The following is a 17,230-nucleotide window of genomic DNA, read 5'->3' on the forward strand; positions in this document are numbered from 1 at the left end:
TTTCAGAAGAGAAGTTAGTGTTGAAACCCATATGGACAGAGAATCTGTATCTGTGTGTGTATTAGACGCGGGTGTATTATCAAGAGTAATATAGTCCAGAAGAAGATTTTTCCAGAGTGAGATGTCGGTTTTATGTCTTGTTTTCCAGTTCATGAGGATTGTTTTCTTGGCGATGGTTAAAGCTATAAGAAGCATTTTCGTATTAGTGCTATTAAGATTAGTGTTGGCTACGTCATTCAGTAAGCAGAGGGAAGGGGATAGTGGGATGTGGGAATCAAAGATGACTGATAGGGATTTTATAATTTTTTCCCAGAACTGTTGAATGGGTGTACAATGCCAGAAAGCGTGGATGTATGTGTCAGGGGTATTTTGAGAGCAATTAGTACAGATGTTAGTAGTGAATCCCATTTTTGATAATCTCTCATTAGTATAGTATATTCTGTGAAGGAATTTGAATTGTAATAATTGTAAGTTTGAGTTATTAGACATACTGTAAATATTTTTGCATATCTGGGTCCAGAAGTCGGCATCGGGGGTGATCAATAGGTCCACTTCCCATTTGGATGTGGGGATGTAGAGAGAGTTATCGGCTTTGGAAATTGTTTTGTATATTTTAGATAGTAATTTTTTGGGAGTTAGGTTCATTAATGCAGATATTAAAGGTGGATGGTTTATGTTTATAGTTAATTTATTGTACCCTGCTTGTATGGCTGATTTAACTTGTAAATATTGAAGGAATTGATTACTCTTGATGCCATACCCCTGGATTAAACTGCTAAATGGGACTATGGTGTTATTGTGGAGAATATGTTGTAGGTGCGTTATACCCTTGCTTGACCATGTATGGAAGTGTAGTGTCTTTTGGTTGCTTAAAATGTCAGGGTTGTTCCAAATAGGGGTTAATTTAGATGGGGATAAGGGGGACTTAGTAATTTTATGGAATTTCCACCAGGCTGACAGAGCAGATGATATTGTTAAAGACTTGAAACAGGGCAGTGATTTAGCTGATTGGCTGAGGAATGGAAGATCTGAGAGTGGAATATTGCGACTGTGGGCTTGTTCAGAGTCTAGGAGAATATTGTCTGATTGGTACGGGTGAATCCATTTAAATATAAATTGCAATTGATTGGAAAGAAAGTATTGATAAAAATTTGGGGCGTTAAGTCCACCTTGTGTTTTTGGTTGTTGAAGTGTGTTTAGTTTGATTCTTGGTGGTTTATTTTTCCAATAAAATTTGATGATTATTGAGTCGAGTGAATTAAACCAGGAAGTTGTTGGGTGAGTGGGTATCATGGAAAAAAGGTAATTGACCTTAGGGAGGATAGACATTTTAACTGTAGCTATTCGACCAATAAGAGATAATGGAAGATTCATCCATCGATGGATATTGTCTGTTATGGTTTTGAGTAATGGGGTGTAATTGAGAGTAAATAACTCAGACAGTTTGGAGGAAATGTTAACACCCAGATAAGTGATATGAGATGTGCAAATGGGGATTGGGGGTGGGTTAGTTGTCATATCCCAGCTATTATTGCATATTGGTAGAATGGATGATTTTTGCCAATTGATTGAGTAGTCAGATATATTAGAAAAGATTTCTATGAGGTGAATAGTTTCACTTAGTGAGCTGTGGGGCTTCTGTAAAAATAGTAAAATATCATCTGCATACAGAGAGATTTTATGATGAGTATTGTTTGTTTGGATACCGATTATTGAATTATTTTGCCGTATGGCTGCTGCAAGTGGTTCTATAAAGATAGTAAATAGATATGGAGAGAGTGGGCATCCTTGTCTACATCCCCTGTGTAATGTGAATCTTTGTGATATTAATCCATTAGTAGTTACCGTGGCTGTTGGTGAAGTGTAAAGAATTTTAACCCAGTCAATGAATAACTCTCCAAATCCAAATCTCTGTAAAGTAGATATGAGGAAGGACCAATTTACTTTGTCAAATGCTTTTTCTGCGTCTAAGCTGACGATGATTGTTTCTAGTTTTTGTTGTATTGAGTAGTCAATTAGATTGAAAAGTCTGCGTGTATTATTTGATGAATGTCTGCCTTTTATGAATCCGGTTTGATCAGGGTGAATTATGGATGGGATAATTTTGTCAAGTCTGTGTGCGAGGGTTTTTGTAATAATTTTAAGATCGACATTTAGGAGAGATATAGGTCGGTAGCTAGATGGTAGAGTTGGGTCTTTATTTGGTTTCAGAATGAGTGAGATTGAAGCACTGTTCATGTGGTCCGGGATTATTGAGCATTGTTTTATTTCTAAGACTAATCTCTGAAATATAATAATTAGATATTATTAAGCGTAAATGTAATACTGTGGCAGTAGCTAGAGAAAGGTATGTCAAAAATTGCTTTAAATTGAGTTAATGCGTGAGTGAAAATTATATTTTTATATTTAGCATAAATATATAGCATATAGCATATATAGCATAAAGGGTGCGATTTATATAATTTTATATATATATTCTCCACATTTATAATAGGCTACTGTATTGAGGTTTAAAAATTAGTTTAACTGAACACTAATTTCAGGTCTAATCAGAGTGGTGTTTAACGCACATGGCATAAGATAAAAATGAAGTATAATGAATATAGTACAAAGTGGTATGGCTGTACATAACTATATCTTATTCTTAATAATTCTGTAATGTGTATCAAAAGGTTACAGAGTGGATGGGTGGGGGTCGGGGGGGTGGTGGTGCATGATTTAATGTGGAAAGCAGTGATTGCAGATGGAGTCTCTGACAACTCCACCATCTCTGTTGTCACATGCACATGCATGTCCTCATCTGTGGGCATGTCAGAGATGGTAGGCTGTCGCTCTTCCTGGATGGTTGCAATGTTGTGTAATACCACATATGCCATTATTATGTGGCACACCCTATCAGGGGTTACTCTGAGCCCCTTCAGGCACTGGAACCTGGCCTCGAGTATTCCTAGGGTCATTTAAATTCTTGCCCTGGTTTTGCTGTGGGCCTGACTGTAGCGGGACTGTGGTCCAGGTGCAGGATCTGACTAGGGAGTCATCAGGTATAGGGCAGGCATGGATACCCTCCGTCTCCATGACGCTGTCATAGTGTCTTATAATCTCACTAGGGTTTGCAAAGATTTAACTATTACACTTCATGTGAACAACTAGCAAAACTACTACAGGCCTACCCTGTTCAAATTTGTTGTACAGTGTGGAACCATGCACAGATACTGGCCATCTGGCTTCAACATATAAAGGTTAGTACCTGTACATTAATGCTATGGATGGATTTTCTGTTCATGTAATCGCCTTCATGTTCTAATGGTGCTGTAATAGGTAACGTATGTGGATTCCATCAATGCAGCCAATGACTGTAGGAAATCCTTAAAAATTAAATGGAATGAAGATTGTTATATATTGCTTCTCCTTTGCTTAATTTCTTTATTGTCCGTGTGAATTAAAGACAAACCTACGATGTTGTGGAATTCCTCTTTGATGTCCATAACTGGCTTATGCCCAGGAAACACCACAAAACTGGGCACTAGTCCTTTTAATGCCAGACATACTTTTCGGACAGACCGACATGCACTAGGTTTGCTGACTGGTTCCGCATCTCTTACACTATAAAGAAAACTTCTACTTGGCAAGAAAACAAAGAGTGATGTATAAAAATCTGGAGAGAACTGAGGGCTGATCCGTGATGTGTAATATTTGAAATGTGAAGCTTAATAATTTTAATAATCTAATGTAAGTAATGGATTGTGCTGAAAAACGATAATGTTCATTTAAAAAAATCCGAAAATGATATATCGGGATTTTATAAGGCGTTCCTGATGAAGAGCTCGGCAAATAAGTTTTAATATCCACAGGATCCTGGAGGAAAGGACACGTCATGATAACGTAGTGCTGGGTGGTATGACCAAAATTCTATATCACGGTATTTTTCAAAATGATATCGGTTTCACGGTATTTGACGTTTTTTTTCCCCCATGCATGATGTGTTAACTGCATTGATTAGGAAAAAAAATACTGCAGTAGAGTGGTTAAGAGTACCCTATTCCACTGTTAGAAAAATGTCTCCACCTAAGTATTACATGTAATACAGATTTGCATGGCATAGTGAATGAATCATTAGAGGTGTCAATTCCAGGTTCAGAAATTAAGTCCTCACCAGGATTTTGCTCAGGCATCCTGGATTGTGTTGATTCCACTAATTTTACCTGGATTTTACCTTCTAATTGCTAATTAGAAAATCTAGCAAGCTTGAGCAAAATCCTGGTAAGGACTTTTAATTTCTGAACCTGGAATTGACACCACTATGAATCATATAGCATGACAGTTGCAGTAAAAATGCAAAACCTTTTATTTAAAACATTTTTCAGACAGCATGAAAGTTGTAAGTTTATACAACTTGTGTGAACCAGCTACATGTAATATTATAAATTGCACACTAGTTTATTAATAACAAATGAGGTATTTAGACATAACATAGACAGGGCTGTTTGTCAGTGGTGGTATTGTACTGAAAAGTCCCAAATACCTTACATTTAATTAAATAACATAATATTTAAACAAATAAATAATAACAGTGGTCAAATACTGGAGAGACGATGTCATCTCGTTTAATGTGATAAAAACGAAATTATTTCGAATCATTTCAACCACATGTGTATTTGTATAAATATGTAACTTAATTAAGCTGAAGGTGCCAGAAAATATTGAAAAAGGGCCTTGAAAGTGCCGTACAAGTGCTTGAATTCCACCTTGTACAGGTGTATGAACCCTACAAACATAACTGTGCAAAACACAGCTGCAGAGCTGAACACGCGAAGCTACAAAAATCAAGAGGTGCACAGGCTCGCGACGCAGAGCCTCAGCGATTGCGTCATTTTTGCTGCACAGACCCTCGCACCAGTCGCGACACGTCAAGTTTAAGCATCTTTATGGGTGGTGCAGAAGATTGCTATTGTTACCACCAGCCGCGACAACTTTTGCTCAACAACATTTGCAGTAAGTGGCTGTTTGGTCCACGTCCGACCTTTAAAACCCTATGAACAGGCGCGCTGTATAGTCGAGAAAATATGGTACTACCTGACAACAGACACGGCTCCCTTCTTTGGCAAAAGTTCCTTTGGGGCATCATCTTTTACTTCAACGTCCCTCGGTTTCAGCAAGCTAGATTTGCGCTCTGTTGCATCTGTGCTTAGCGACGCAGCAATAAAAAGCATCCCTTGAGAAACAGTTAACAACCGTGCTGCGTTTCGGACACGTGAAGGCTATTAAACCGGTGTGGCTGGTATGTGAATAATTCTTATGATAACAAAAATAAACACCGATTTTCGGTTCTTTCTATTCTATTCAATTTTTTAAAATTCTATTGCTGTTATTTGGGGTAAAAACTGGGACCCTGGGACCCTTTTTATGACTTGCATTTTACTGAGTTTCAGATATATTACAAAAGTGTAACCACACCAAAACACACATGAAACAAAAAAAAAAGGAGGGGGAGGGGATAATGCCACATACAGTTTACCATAAGGATTCGCGTGTAACTTCTCCCCCCTTTCTGCCGCTTCTGTTGCTCCACGCTGCCTCTCCTTTAACAACACGCTCAACACTGAACGTAGCGGGAGTTACAGCGGACCACGCAGAGAAAGGGTGGGGCCGCTTTCGTCCTATATCCTGATTGGTTCAGTATTTCGCCATATGCTATAAGATTTAGTCAAGTATGTATTAAATTTAAATATATGGCTAACTCTATTCCATATTTTTTGTAAATTTGAAACAATGGGGTTTGCTCTATCACTGAGTGATGATTTTGTGGACAGGGAATGAAGCAGTGGGAGTGGAGCAGACAATGAATACTCAATTCCATACCACGGAGGAGCCCTTTCAGGTGGCAGTGACCAATGGGCCAGATGTCACAGGCTAAATGCATAATAATAAAATAAAAGCTTTGGCAGGCCTAGACCGCCATTTCTAACTGGCTGCTGCTAGTTGAACATCTTACATAAAGCATCAAATTGTTTAAAATATATCAGGGGAACCTCCAGTGGTAATGATTGAAATAAATAATTAATTTTGGGCAGACAGTTCATTTTAAGAACATTAACCTTACCCCAAATAGGTTTAGATTTGACCATCTTTCGATATCAGCTGTTATTCTTTGAAGCACCGGACCAAAATTTGCTTTTACAATATCAGTGACCAGAGGTGGAATGCGTATACCCAGGTACTGTATCCCTTGTCTTGGCCATTGGAAAGAGCCTTCTTGGAAAAATGAGATTGGACAATATTGCGTTATGCCAGGTTCACACTACACGACTTTTCAGTCGTCAGGTTTTTGTGCCGTTCGCCCTACACGACTGGTTGTGCTGTAATCGCGAGTCTTTCAGTTGTTGTGGCTTTCACACTACATGACTGATCGGCGACGCGGGCTCACGAATTACACGACTGGGGAATCGCCGACTCATCTGGCTGCCGTCCAAAAACACGAGAACTCGAAAACGAAACTCTCACGAGAACCAGCAACACCACGTAGAAGAAAAAAACAATGTACATATACTCCACATTTTCGTTATTATTTTTTTACCGTTTAAACACTCCATAGTCCCAAGTGAACATAAATATAATCAATCACACTATTTCTCCAGTGCTGTCACAATAACTTAAACACAGTGTTGTAGTAAAGTTGTAAGAAAGGTGAGGATTTTGTGTGTTTGCTGGGTTACTGTTTTGAAAGCATTCTTGAAAGTTTTTTACATTCTCAGACATATCTTCAGCGGTGCCGCGGTTCTCTCTCCTCGTTCCCATTGGCTGTAGCTAGACGCTGCTGCCGACTCTCAGTCGCCGACTGCTAGATATTAAACATGCTAGATATCTGCCGGTCGTCGGCGACCAGTCGGCGACTGCTCGGCGACTGCTTGGCCAGCGTCTTTCAGCAGTTCACACTACACGACTGAGTGAGCGACGAGTGATCGCCGATTTGCCTCCGACCACAGTTTCTGTCGCCGATCAGTCAGCGACTGTCGGCGACTGAAAAACCAGCCTAAAATCGTATAGTGTGAACCGGGCATTAGGGGAAGGGCTTCTGATTTTGACCAATTCACCTTATAAACCGAAAATTTAGAAAAGGACCCAATGATACTAAGAAGTGCAGGTACTGAATTAATAGGGTCAGTTACGAATAAAAGGATATCGTCTGCATAAAGCATTAATTTATAAACTGAATCCCCTACAGTAACACCAGGGAAATTTTTATCATGCCGAATAGATGCTCCAAGAGACTCTAGTGCTAAACAAAATAATGAAGGTGAGAGTGGTGATCCCTGACGAGTTCCTCTAGATAGCTCAAAATAATCAGAGATATAACCATTAGTCTGTACTGCTGCTTTGGGCTTATCATACAGTAGCTTAATCCATTTAAGGAAAATTTCACCGAATCCAAAAGTTTCCAATACCTTAAATAAGTACCCCCATTCCACTCGGTCAAACGCATTTTCGGCATCAAGAGAGACCACAGCTATAGGTGTACTGGCATCAGATACTGCCCACATAATATTAGACCCTGGGTTCTTAATTTCGTTCCACCTCATGTACCTCATGTGATGTGAATGACAAAGTCTCCTTGAATCCTTGAATGTCTCATAAGTTAGCCATTTAGCAGTTAGCGCCCAAAGGTCTCAAAAATCCTTTCTTGTGTAAAAAAAAAGGTGATTTAAAGTCAAATATGCTCTGGAGGAATTCCACCCGTTATACTCAAATGGACAACTCAAAAGAGAGAAGGAGGTGTGAGAGAGATACATTTTTATTAGGGTTCACACACACATAGTGTGGGAACCCTATTGTAATTGTTAGGATTTTTCTTTCTTATTCTTTGTCCCATTTTTTGACCTAAAACGTATTGTGCAGCCTAGACCGTAATGCCTAGAAACCCCAAACTTGGCAAAAAGGTTCAGTTAACTCCAAGGACCAGATTCCCATACAGGGACCCAAATTGGCCTGATGGTGGCGCTATAGCAGACCATATTGACTTTTTGTCCATATCTCCTACACCGTAAGTCCTAGAACCAAAATTCCAGTTCCTATACATTCCTTGACTAAATTCAATAGGACAATTAATATACAACCATTAAGCTCCGCCCACTTAGATTTCGAGTTAATTTGCATAATGTGCAAAATCACACACATCTTTGAGCGCGAACTAGTCCCTGGATTTTTCACATACATGCACATATGTGGTATCAAAACGTTCAGAAGAGTCTGAACTTTAAAATGTATCCAACAAAAATGCTAATTTCTTCACTACCTAGTCAGTATAAGCCAATCAAATGAGGGGGCGTAAATTCAATAGTAAATTTTGCGCATATGGAGCTCTAACTTAAGAAAACTTGCATGTAATGAGATGGCACTTCACAGACAGCTTCCCTGTGAGGGTCTGGGGCAGCTCGCAGAGGTTGCCATACCTCACCTGCTAGGGGGCGCTATAACATGCAAAAATTTGCCCCATGCACTCAGATTGGCCGATCCACATGAAACTTGGCAGACATCATCTATGGGCCTCTGGGAACCAGGTCCTAAAGCAGACACTCCATACTTCCAAAATGGCTGACGTAATCGGCCAATCAGTGATCGGCACGCGTTTGACAGGCTTACCATTGGTCGATCTGCACGAAACCTCTTGGGTGTGGACAAGTACACGCCCCCTATGACATAATCCAGCCGGGTGTCGATTGGCCACTGGGGGGCGCTATTGCAAAAAAAGCAAGTGTATCCCCTACATAATTCCACTTGGGAACATGCAATTGGACTCTTTTGATTCCTTGCAGTAGTGCGAACAACTTTCCCATTACATGTCCTATTAAAAAAATGCACAGTTTATTTACAGTTAATAACAGTTTGAAATCATCACTTTTCATACTGCTCCTAGGATTTTCATACTATCATGTCAAGCAAAGTCTTATAATACTCTACAGAGTGTGAAATCAAAAAACAATCCAAAGATTTTGGATTTGAGGACACTTATACCTGCTAAATATTTTTTTAATGGACAGCATCGATACATATAATATTCATATTCTTAAAGCTCTTTCATATTTTATCCAATTCTGACCAAAATGCACAAGCCCATTCAGAATCCCATCCTGAACAAATTTGTCAAGTTTCATCTAAATCGGTTATCGTATGGCTCTGCAGTGCAGTATTATATACAATGCATAAAAATGCATGTAAAGTCCCTCTGTCACCTTCTCCTTCTCACACGCACGCAAGCTGAAACTCACACACTCAGTCTCTATCACACTCTCACCCACATTCCCCCTCCCATCTCTGTGCCCTAAGTAAACATTGCTCTGGCTACCTAGATCTCTCTGTGTCTATTAACCAGGCACACACACATACAGGCGCAAGCAGGCCTTCCTATAGCATTCACAATGACACTTCCCTAGCCATACCCACCCATATCTCAGTGACTAACACATGCTCATACAAACTGATATTTGGCTTCTTTTTTGTCTCTCTCTCACACAAACACACAGACACACACACCTTTATACCTATATGTATGTATAGTTCCTATGTATACTTATGTATGTATGTATTAGTATATGTTGTCATAGTTTGAGTACATACACTACCACACACACACACACTTCTACCTAAATGTATGTATAGTTTGTATGCATATCTGTCCAGTCATATCAGTCATGTCAGTCCAGTCATATCAGTCATGTCAGTCCAGTCATGTCAGACATAAGTCATGTCAGTCATATCAGTCATGTCATTACAGTCATGCCAGTCATGTCACTCATTCCAGTTATGTCAGTCATATCAGTCATGTTACTTTTGTTCATCATGCCAGTGATGTCATTTCAGTCATATCAGTTATGTCAGTCATGCCAGTCATGTCAGTCATGTTATGGCAGGCTTTGCAGACTACATTCATACTTTGAATACACGGGCAGTCATGTTAGGCGTGCAAGGTGTCCAAGGAGTGAATTAACAAAGCATAGTCTCTGGCACCCTCAATCTCTCTCTGTCTGTAATATACAGGCCCAATCATGTATAGACACATGCAGGCCTTCCTATATTGTTCACATAGATGCAGCCTTAGCCAGATGTGCTATTTCTGTGTCTCCCTTTCTGACACACGCAGATGTCATCACACACTATCTGTAGAGCACACACTGGCCAAACCCAAACAGCTTCTTTTCACTTTTAGGTCTAAAGGACCTTTTGGGCTTCCTTTTGCCTATTGAGGCCAAAATATGCCTATTTGTGTGTGAACCCGCCAATCGCCGCTTGCGGCTATATTTTCAGTTGAAACTATGTTAAATATTTTCCATACATGTCCAATGTGTTTTTATTCATGCTGACAAATTGCTGTATTCTTCAAAATTAAGGCTAGGTGTAAAGCCTGGTTTATACTTTCGCGAGCGACCGTAGCGCGCGGCTCCGCCCACCTCGCGCGACCCTGTGCGAGCGGTGTAGGCGTTTATACTTTCGCGAACGTCGCTGCAGTGTTCTCCGAAACGATAGGTGGCAGTGGAGAATAAAAAACCTCTGCAAAACCAGTGAAAGAACATTTTTACCTGACCAGAGACCGTATATATACACATCAGGCATCAAACGTATAATTATGGCTTTGCAGTGTTGTCCGAAACGATACGTTAACAAATACGAGCCTCTTGTAATTCCAGGACGAAACATGAGAGAACGTGAAGACGTTAGACGTCTGGGCGTTTTGAAAATAAACAACCATTAAATAATGTGATAAAAAAGTGAATTATTTCGATTCATTTCGAGTATATGTATAAATATTTAACTTAATTAAGTTTAACTTGCTGGGAAATATTGAAATGGACCTTTAAAGTGACGTAGAAGTGCTTTAATTCCACCTTGTATAGGTGTATGAACCCGGCAAACATGACTTTGTCCATCGCGCTGAAGCGCGGCGCGCGCGTGAAGTTACAAAATTCGAGAGGTGCACGACCTCGCGCCGCGATAGCGCGTGAGGCCCTCGCGCACGGGCGGAGCCACAGCGATTACATCATTTTCGCCGCGCGGACCCTCGCGCCGCTTGCGGCGCGTCAAGTATAAACCAGGCTTAAGTGTAGGCATAGCAGTATTTGATTTCACTTTTTTGGGAAATGTCATAGATAGCAATGCAAAAAAAGCTCTGAGATAACTGCTTTGTTTGTCTCTGATCGTCTTGACCCAGACTAGTGGTGTATATCACAGCTATCATGGGAGTGAAACCACACTTTTTTTTTTTTTTAACCAACCAGTGATGTTTAAAATATTCATGTAATGCCATGTGATGTTTCAATCTATTAAAACGCATACAAATGAAAAGAAAAATATATATATTTACTTTTATGTCTGTAAATTCTGACTTTGAACTTTGTAAAATGCTCACAGTCCTTTGATTTGCTCCATCTGCAGGTCTACCATTGAGGAGACATACTCCAGATCGATGACCAAACTGGCCAAATGTGCCAGCAACTTCTCACAGTTAGGGTAAGGGCCTCTGTGGAGGTTAGGGTTAGCGCATGTGTGGGGGGGTTAGGGTTAGCGCATGTGTGTGGGGGGGTTAGGGTTAGCGCATGTGTGTGGGGGGGTTAGGGTTAGCGCGTTTGTGGGGGGGTAAGGGTTAGCGCGTGTGTGGGGGGGTTAGGGTTAGCGCGTGTGTGTGGGGGGGTTAGGGTTAGTGCGTGTGTGGGGGGGGGTCAGGATTAGCGCGTGTGGGGGGGGGTCAGGGTTAGCGCGTATGTGGGGGGTTAGGGTTAGCGCGTGTGTGGGGGGTTAGGGAGTGTGTAGGGCAGGGCTATTGAACTAGCGTACCTGCCCGCGGCGCATCTCATCACCCCCCCCCCCCCCCCCCCCCCCCCCCCCCCCCCCCCCAAATCAACAAATTACATTCAATTTTACATCCACTATGACAGTATTAGTTTAGGTCTGAAAAATGTCTGGCCCACAGGTCAGAGCTCTCTGCCAAATCTGGCCCGCTGAAAAATATAGTGGAATAGCCCTAGTGTAGTGGGTCAGGATTAGGCAGTTAAGGTTTGTGGGGGTTAATGCGTTTGTGGGGTTAGGGTTAGTGCGCGTGTGTGGGTTTGGGAGTGTGGGGGTTAGGGTTAGGGATTGTGTGGATGTTAGGGAGTGTGTTGGGGTTACAGTTGGGGCATGTGTGGTGTGAGGTGTTTTTGTTTTTAAGTGGGCCTAATTGCAATTAGTTTATAATGTCCTCTTAATAGCGCTATTATTTAAAATAGATACGTCTGAGAGAGACTTTAATATTGTTTTAAATTAACTAAGAAGATTTGCCATGGTTGACCTATTTAGAATATTTAACTTTCAAGCACAATGCAAGCTATAAGCGTAAGAATTAAGAATAAGTAAAGATTTTACACAAGATTTGTGATCTGTCCAGATTTAGAATTTTGTATATGCTGCAATCTTTAGCAGCTTTTCAGTTGGGCTGTCACATTTTCACTGTGCAGTAAATTAAAAAACTAATTAACTTTTTGAAGAAGTTCACAGGGTGAAGTCACATCTGTGTATACAGTATAAATGCACATATGATGAATTTACCAATTAGTACTTAAGTGAAACTACACTCATTTGTATGATTAATTGTGTCTTTGTAGTCCTAAGCACTCTGAATATTTAAACCTGTGACCTCTTCTGCAGCACATTTGCGCCAGTATGGGACATTTTTAAGGTGTCGACCGAAAAGCTGGCTTCTTGTCACATGGATCTGGTGCGGAAGCTGCAGGAGCTCATCAAGGAGGTTCAGAAGTACATGGACGAACAGGCCAAGGCACACAAGAAGGTAAGCGACCTGCTCCTGGTCCTCCCAGTCCACCGGACTGATTATCCAAAGTGTTCGCAGATTAAGAGTGTCCTGCTTCCAGTGGGGAAAGGTTATATGCCAGTTAAACACAACATGGTGCAGCTGTGTCCCCTACAACAAAGGGTTCATTCACAGAAGATCTATGGGAATGCTAAAGGTAGAACTTTCTGGCTTTAAATTGACCTTTATAATGCCTACATCAATTACATTTTTGTGCATCTCTTTGCCATTTTTACAATTTTTAGGGTTCACACACATAGTGTGGGAACCCTATTGTAATTGCTCGAGTTTTTCTTATTATTATTATTTTTCAGGCTGTAAAACGCATACTGCAGCCTAGACCGTAAGGCCCAGAAACACCAAACTTGGCAGACAGGTGCACCAGAGGTGCAATGAGGGAAACCCAGACAATGACCCACATTGGCCTGATGGTGGCGCTATAGCGCAGCATTTTGTGTTTTGGTCCATATCTCCTACACCGTAGGTCATAGAAACGAAATTCCACTTCTGATGGATTCCTTGGCTCAAACCAAACAAAAAAGCCTCAAGGACCCTTTAGCTCCGCCCACTTAGATTTCGAGTTAATTTGCATAATGTGCAAAATCGCACACATCTTTGAGCCCAAACTTGTCCCTGGATTTTTCACATACATGCACATATGTGGTATCAAAACGTTCAGAAGAGTCTGAACTTTAAAATCTATCCAGCAAAAATGCTAATTTCATCACTACCTAGTCAGTATAAGCCAATCAAATGAGAGGGTGTAAACTCAATAGTAAATTTTGCGCAAATGAAGCTCTAACTGCAGAAAACTTGCATGCAATGAGATGACACTTCACAGACAGCTTCCCTCTGAGGGTCTGGGGCAGCTCGCAGAGGTTGCCATACCTCACCTGCTAGGGGGCGCTATAACATGCAAAAATTTGCCCCATGCACTCAGATTGGCCGATCCACATGAAACTTGGCAGACATCATCTATGGGCCTCTGGGAACCAGGTCCTAAAACAGACATGCCATACTTCCAAAATGGCTGACGTAATCGGCCAATCAGTGATCGGCACGCGTTTGACAGGCTTACCATTGGTCGATCTGCACGAAACCTCTTGGGTGTGGAAAAGTGCACACCCCCTATGACATAATCCAGCCGGGTGTCGATTGGCCACTGGGGGGCGCTATTGCAAATAAAGCAAGTATATCCCCTACATAATTCCACTTGGGAACATGCAATTAGACTCTTTTGATTCCTTGCAGTAGTGCGAACAACTTTCCCATTACATGTCCTATTAAAAAATGCACAGTTTATTTACAGTTAATAATAGTTTGAAATCATCACTTTTCATACTCCTCCTAGGATTTTCATACTATCATGTCAAGCAAAGTCTTATAATACTCTACAGAGTGTGAAATCAAAAAACAATCCAAAGATTTTGGATTTGAGGACACTTATACCTGCTAAATATTTTTTTAATGGACAGCATCGATACATATAATATTCATATTCTTAAAGCTCTTTCATATTTTACCCAATTCTGACCAAAATGCACAAGCCCATTCAGAATCCCATCCTGAACAAATTTGTCAAGTTTCATCTAAATCGGTTATCGTATGGCTCTACAGTGCAGTATTATATACAATGCATAAAAATGCATGTAAAGTCCCTCTGTCACCTTCTCCTTCTCACACGCACGCAAGCTGAAACTCACACTCTCAGTCTCTCTCACACTCTCACCCACATTCCCCCTCCCATCTCTGTGCCCTAAGTAAACATTGCTCTGGCTACCTAGATCTCTCTGTGTCTATTAACCAGGCACACACACATACAGGCGCAAGCAGGCCTTCCTATAGCATTCACAATGACACTTCCCTAGCCATACCCACCCATATCTCAGTGACTAACACATGCTCATACAAACTGATATTTGGCTTCTTTTTTGTCTCTCTCTCTCACACAAACACACAGACACACACACCTTTATACCTATATGTATGTATAGTTTCTATGTATACTTATGTATGTATGTATTAGTATATGTTGTCATAGTTTGAGTACATACACTACCACACACACACACTTCTACCTAAATGTATGTATAGTTTGTATGCATATCTGTCCAGTCATAACAGTCATGTCAGTCCAGTCATGTCAGTCATGTCAGTCCAGTCATGTCAGTCATTTCAGTCCAGTCATATCAGTCATGTCAGTCCAGTCATGTCAGACATAAGTCATGTCAGTCATATCAGTCATGTCATTACAGTCATGCCAGTCATGTCACTCATTCCAGTTATGTCAGTCATATCAGTCATATTACTTTTGTTCATCATGCCAGTGATGTCATTTCAGTCATGCCAGTCATGTCAGTCATGTAATGCCAGGCTTTGCAGACTACATTCATACTTTGAATACACGGGCAGTCATGTTAGGCGTGCAAGGTGTGCAAGGAGTGAATTAACAAAGCATAGTCTCTGGCACCCTCAATCTCTCTCTGTCTGTAATATACAGGCCCAATCATGTATAGACACATGCAGGCCTTCCTATATTGTTCACATAGATGCAGCCCTAGCCAGATGTGCTATTTCTGTGTCTCCCTTTCTGACACACGCAGATGTCATCACACACTATCTGTAGAGCACACACTGGCCAAACCCAAACAGCTTCTTTTCACTTTTAGGTCTAAAGGACCTTTTGGGCTTCCTTTTGCCTATTGAGGCCAAAATATGCCTATTTTTCTTATTATTATTAGGGTTCACACACATAGTGTGGGAACCCTATTGTAATTGCTCGAGTTTTTTAGGGTTCACACACACATAGTGTGGGAACCCTATTGTAATTGTTAGGATTTTTCTTTCTTATTATTATTCTTTGTCCCATTTTTTGACCTAAAACGTATTGTGCAGCCTAGACCGTAATGCCTAGAAACCCCAAACTTGGCAAAAAGGTTCAGTTACCTCCAAGGACCAGATTCCCATACAGGGAGCCAAATTGGCCTGATGGTGGCGCTATAGCGGACCATATTGACTTTTTGTCCATATCTCCTACACCGTAGGTCCTAGAACCAAAATTCCAGTTCCTATACATTCCTTGACTAAATTCAATAGGACAAATAATATACAACCATTAAGCTCCGCCCACTTAGATTTCGAGTTAATTTGCATAATGTGCAAAATCACACACATCTTTGAGCGCGAACTAGTCCCTGGATTTTTCACATACATGCACATATGTGGTATCAAAACGTTCAGAAGAGTCTGAACTTTAAAACGTATCCAACAAAAATGCTAATTTCTTCACTACCTAGTCAGTATAAGCCAATCAAATGAGGGGGCGTAAATTCAATAGTAAATTTTGCGCATATGGAGCTCTAACTTAAGAAAACTTGCATGTAATGAGATGGCACTTCACAGACAGCTTCCCTGTGAGGGTCTGGGGCAGCTCGCAGAGGTTGCCATACCTCACCTGCTAGGGGGCGCTATAACATGCAAAAATTTGCCCCATGCACTCAGATTGGCCGATCCACATGAAACTTGGCAGACATCATCTATGGGCCTCTGGAAACCAGGTCCTAAAGCAGACATGCCATACTTCCAAAATGGCTGACGTAATCGGCCAATCAGTGATCGGCACGCGTTTGACAGGCTTACAATTGGTCGATCTGCACGAAACTTCTTGGGTGTGGACAAGTGCACGCCCCCTATGACATAATCCAGCCGGGTGTCGATTGGCCACTGGGGGGCGCTATTGCAAAAAAAGCAAGTGTATCCGCTACGTAATTCCACTTGGGAACATGCAATTGGACTCTTTTGATTCCTTGCAGTAGTGCGAGCAACTTTCCCATTACATGTCCTATTAAAAAATGCACAGTTTATTTACAGTTAATAATAGTTTGAAATCATCACTTTTCATACTCCTCCTAGGATTTTCATACTATCATGTCAAGCAAAGTCTTATAATACTCTACAGAGTGTAAAATCAAAAAACAATCCAAAGATTTTGGATTTGAGGACACTTATACCTGCTAAATATTTTTTTAATGGACAGCATCGATACATATAATATTCATATTCTTAAAGCTCTTTCATATTTTACCCAATTCTGACAAAAATGCACAAGCCCATTCAGAATCCCATCCTGAACAAATTTGTCAAGTTTCATCTAAATCGGTTATCGTATGGCTCTACAGTGCAGTATTATATACAATGCATAAAAATGCATGTAAAGTCCCTCTGTCACCTTCTCCTTCTCACACGCACGCAAGCTGAAACTCACACACTCAGTCTCTCTCACACTCTCACCCACATTCCCCCTCCCATCTCTGTGCCCTAAGTAAACATTGCTCTGGCTACCTAGATCTCTCTGTGTCTATTAACCAGGCACACACACATACAGGCGCAAGCAGG

General features: G+C 40.9%; 1 protein-coding gene across 7 annotated transcripts in view; it reads left to right on the forward strand.

Annotated features, from left to right (window-relative positions):
• The window catches only part of fcho2 (FCH and mu domain containing endocytic adaptor 2), a 104,943-nt gene that overhangs the window by 26,672 nt on the left and 61,041 nt on the right, over positions 1-17,230 (forward strand). For all 7 annotated transcript variants that reach the window (XM_076988322.1, XM_076988319.1, XM_076988323.1 and 4 more), the window contains exons 3-4: positions 11,425-11,499; positions 12,673-12,814. In XM_076988322.1, coding sequence (XP_076844437.1) covers positions 11,425-11,499; positions 12,673-12,814 — 217 coding nt within the window. The remainder of the gene's footprint in view (positions 1-11,424; positions 11,500-12,672; positions 12,815-17,230) is intronic.

This window comes from Brachyhypopomus gauderio, unplaced genomic scaffold (assembly GCF_052324685.1).
Source record: "Brachyhypopomus gauderio isolate BG-103 unplaced genomic scaffold, BGAUD_0.2 sc61, whole genome shotgun sequence".
In the NCBI taxonomy this organism is placed as follows: domain Eukaryota; kingdom Metazoa; phylum Chordata; class Actinopteri; order Gymnotiformes; family Hypopomidae; genus Brachyhypopomus; species Brachyhypopomus gauderio.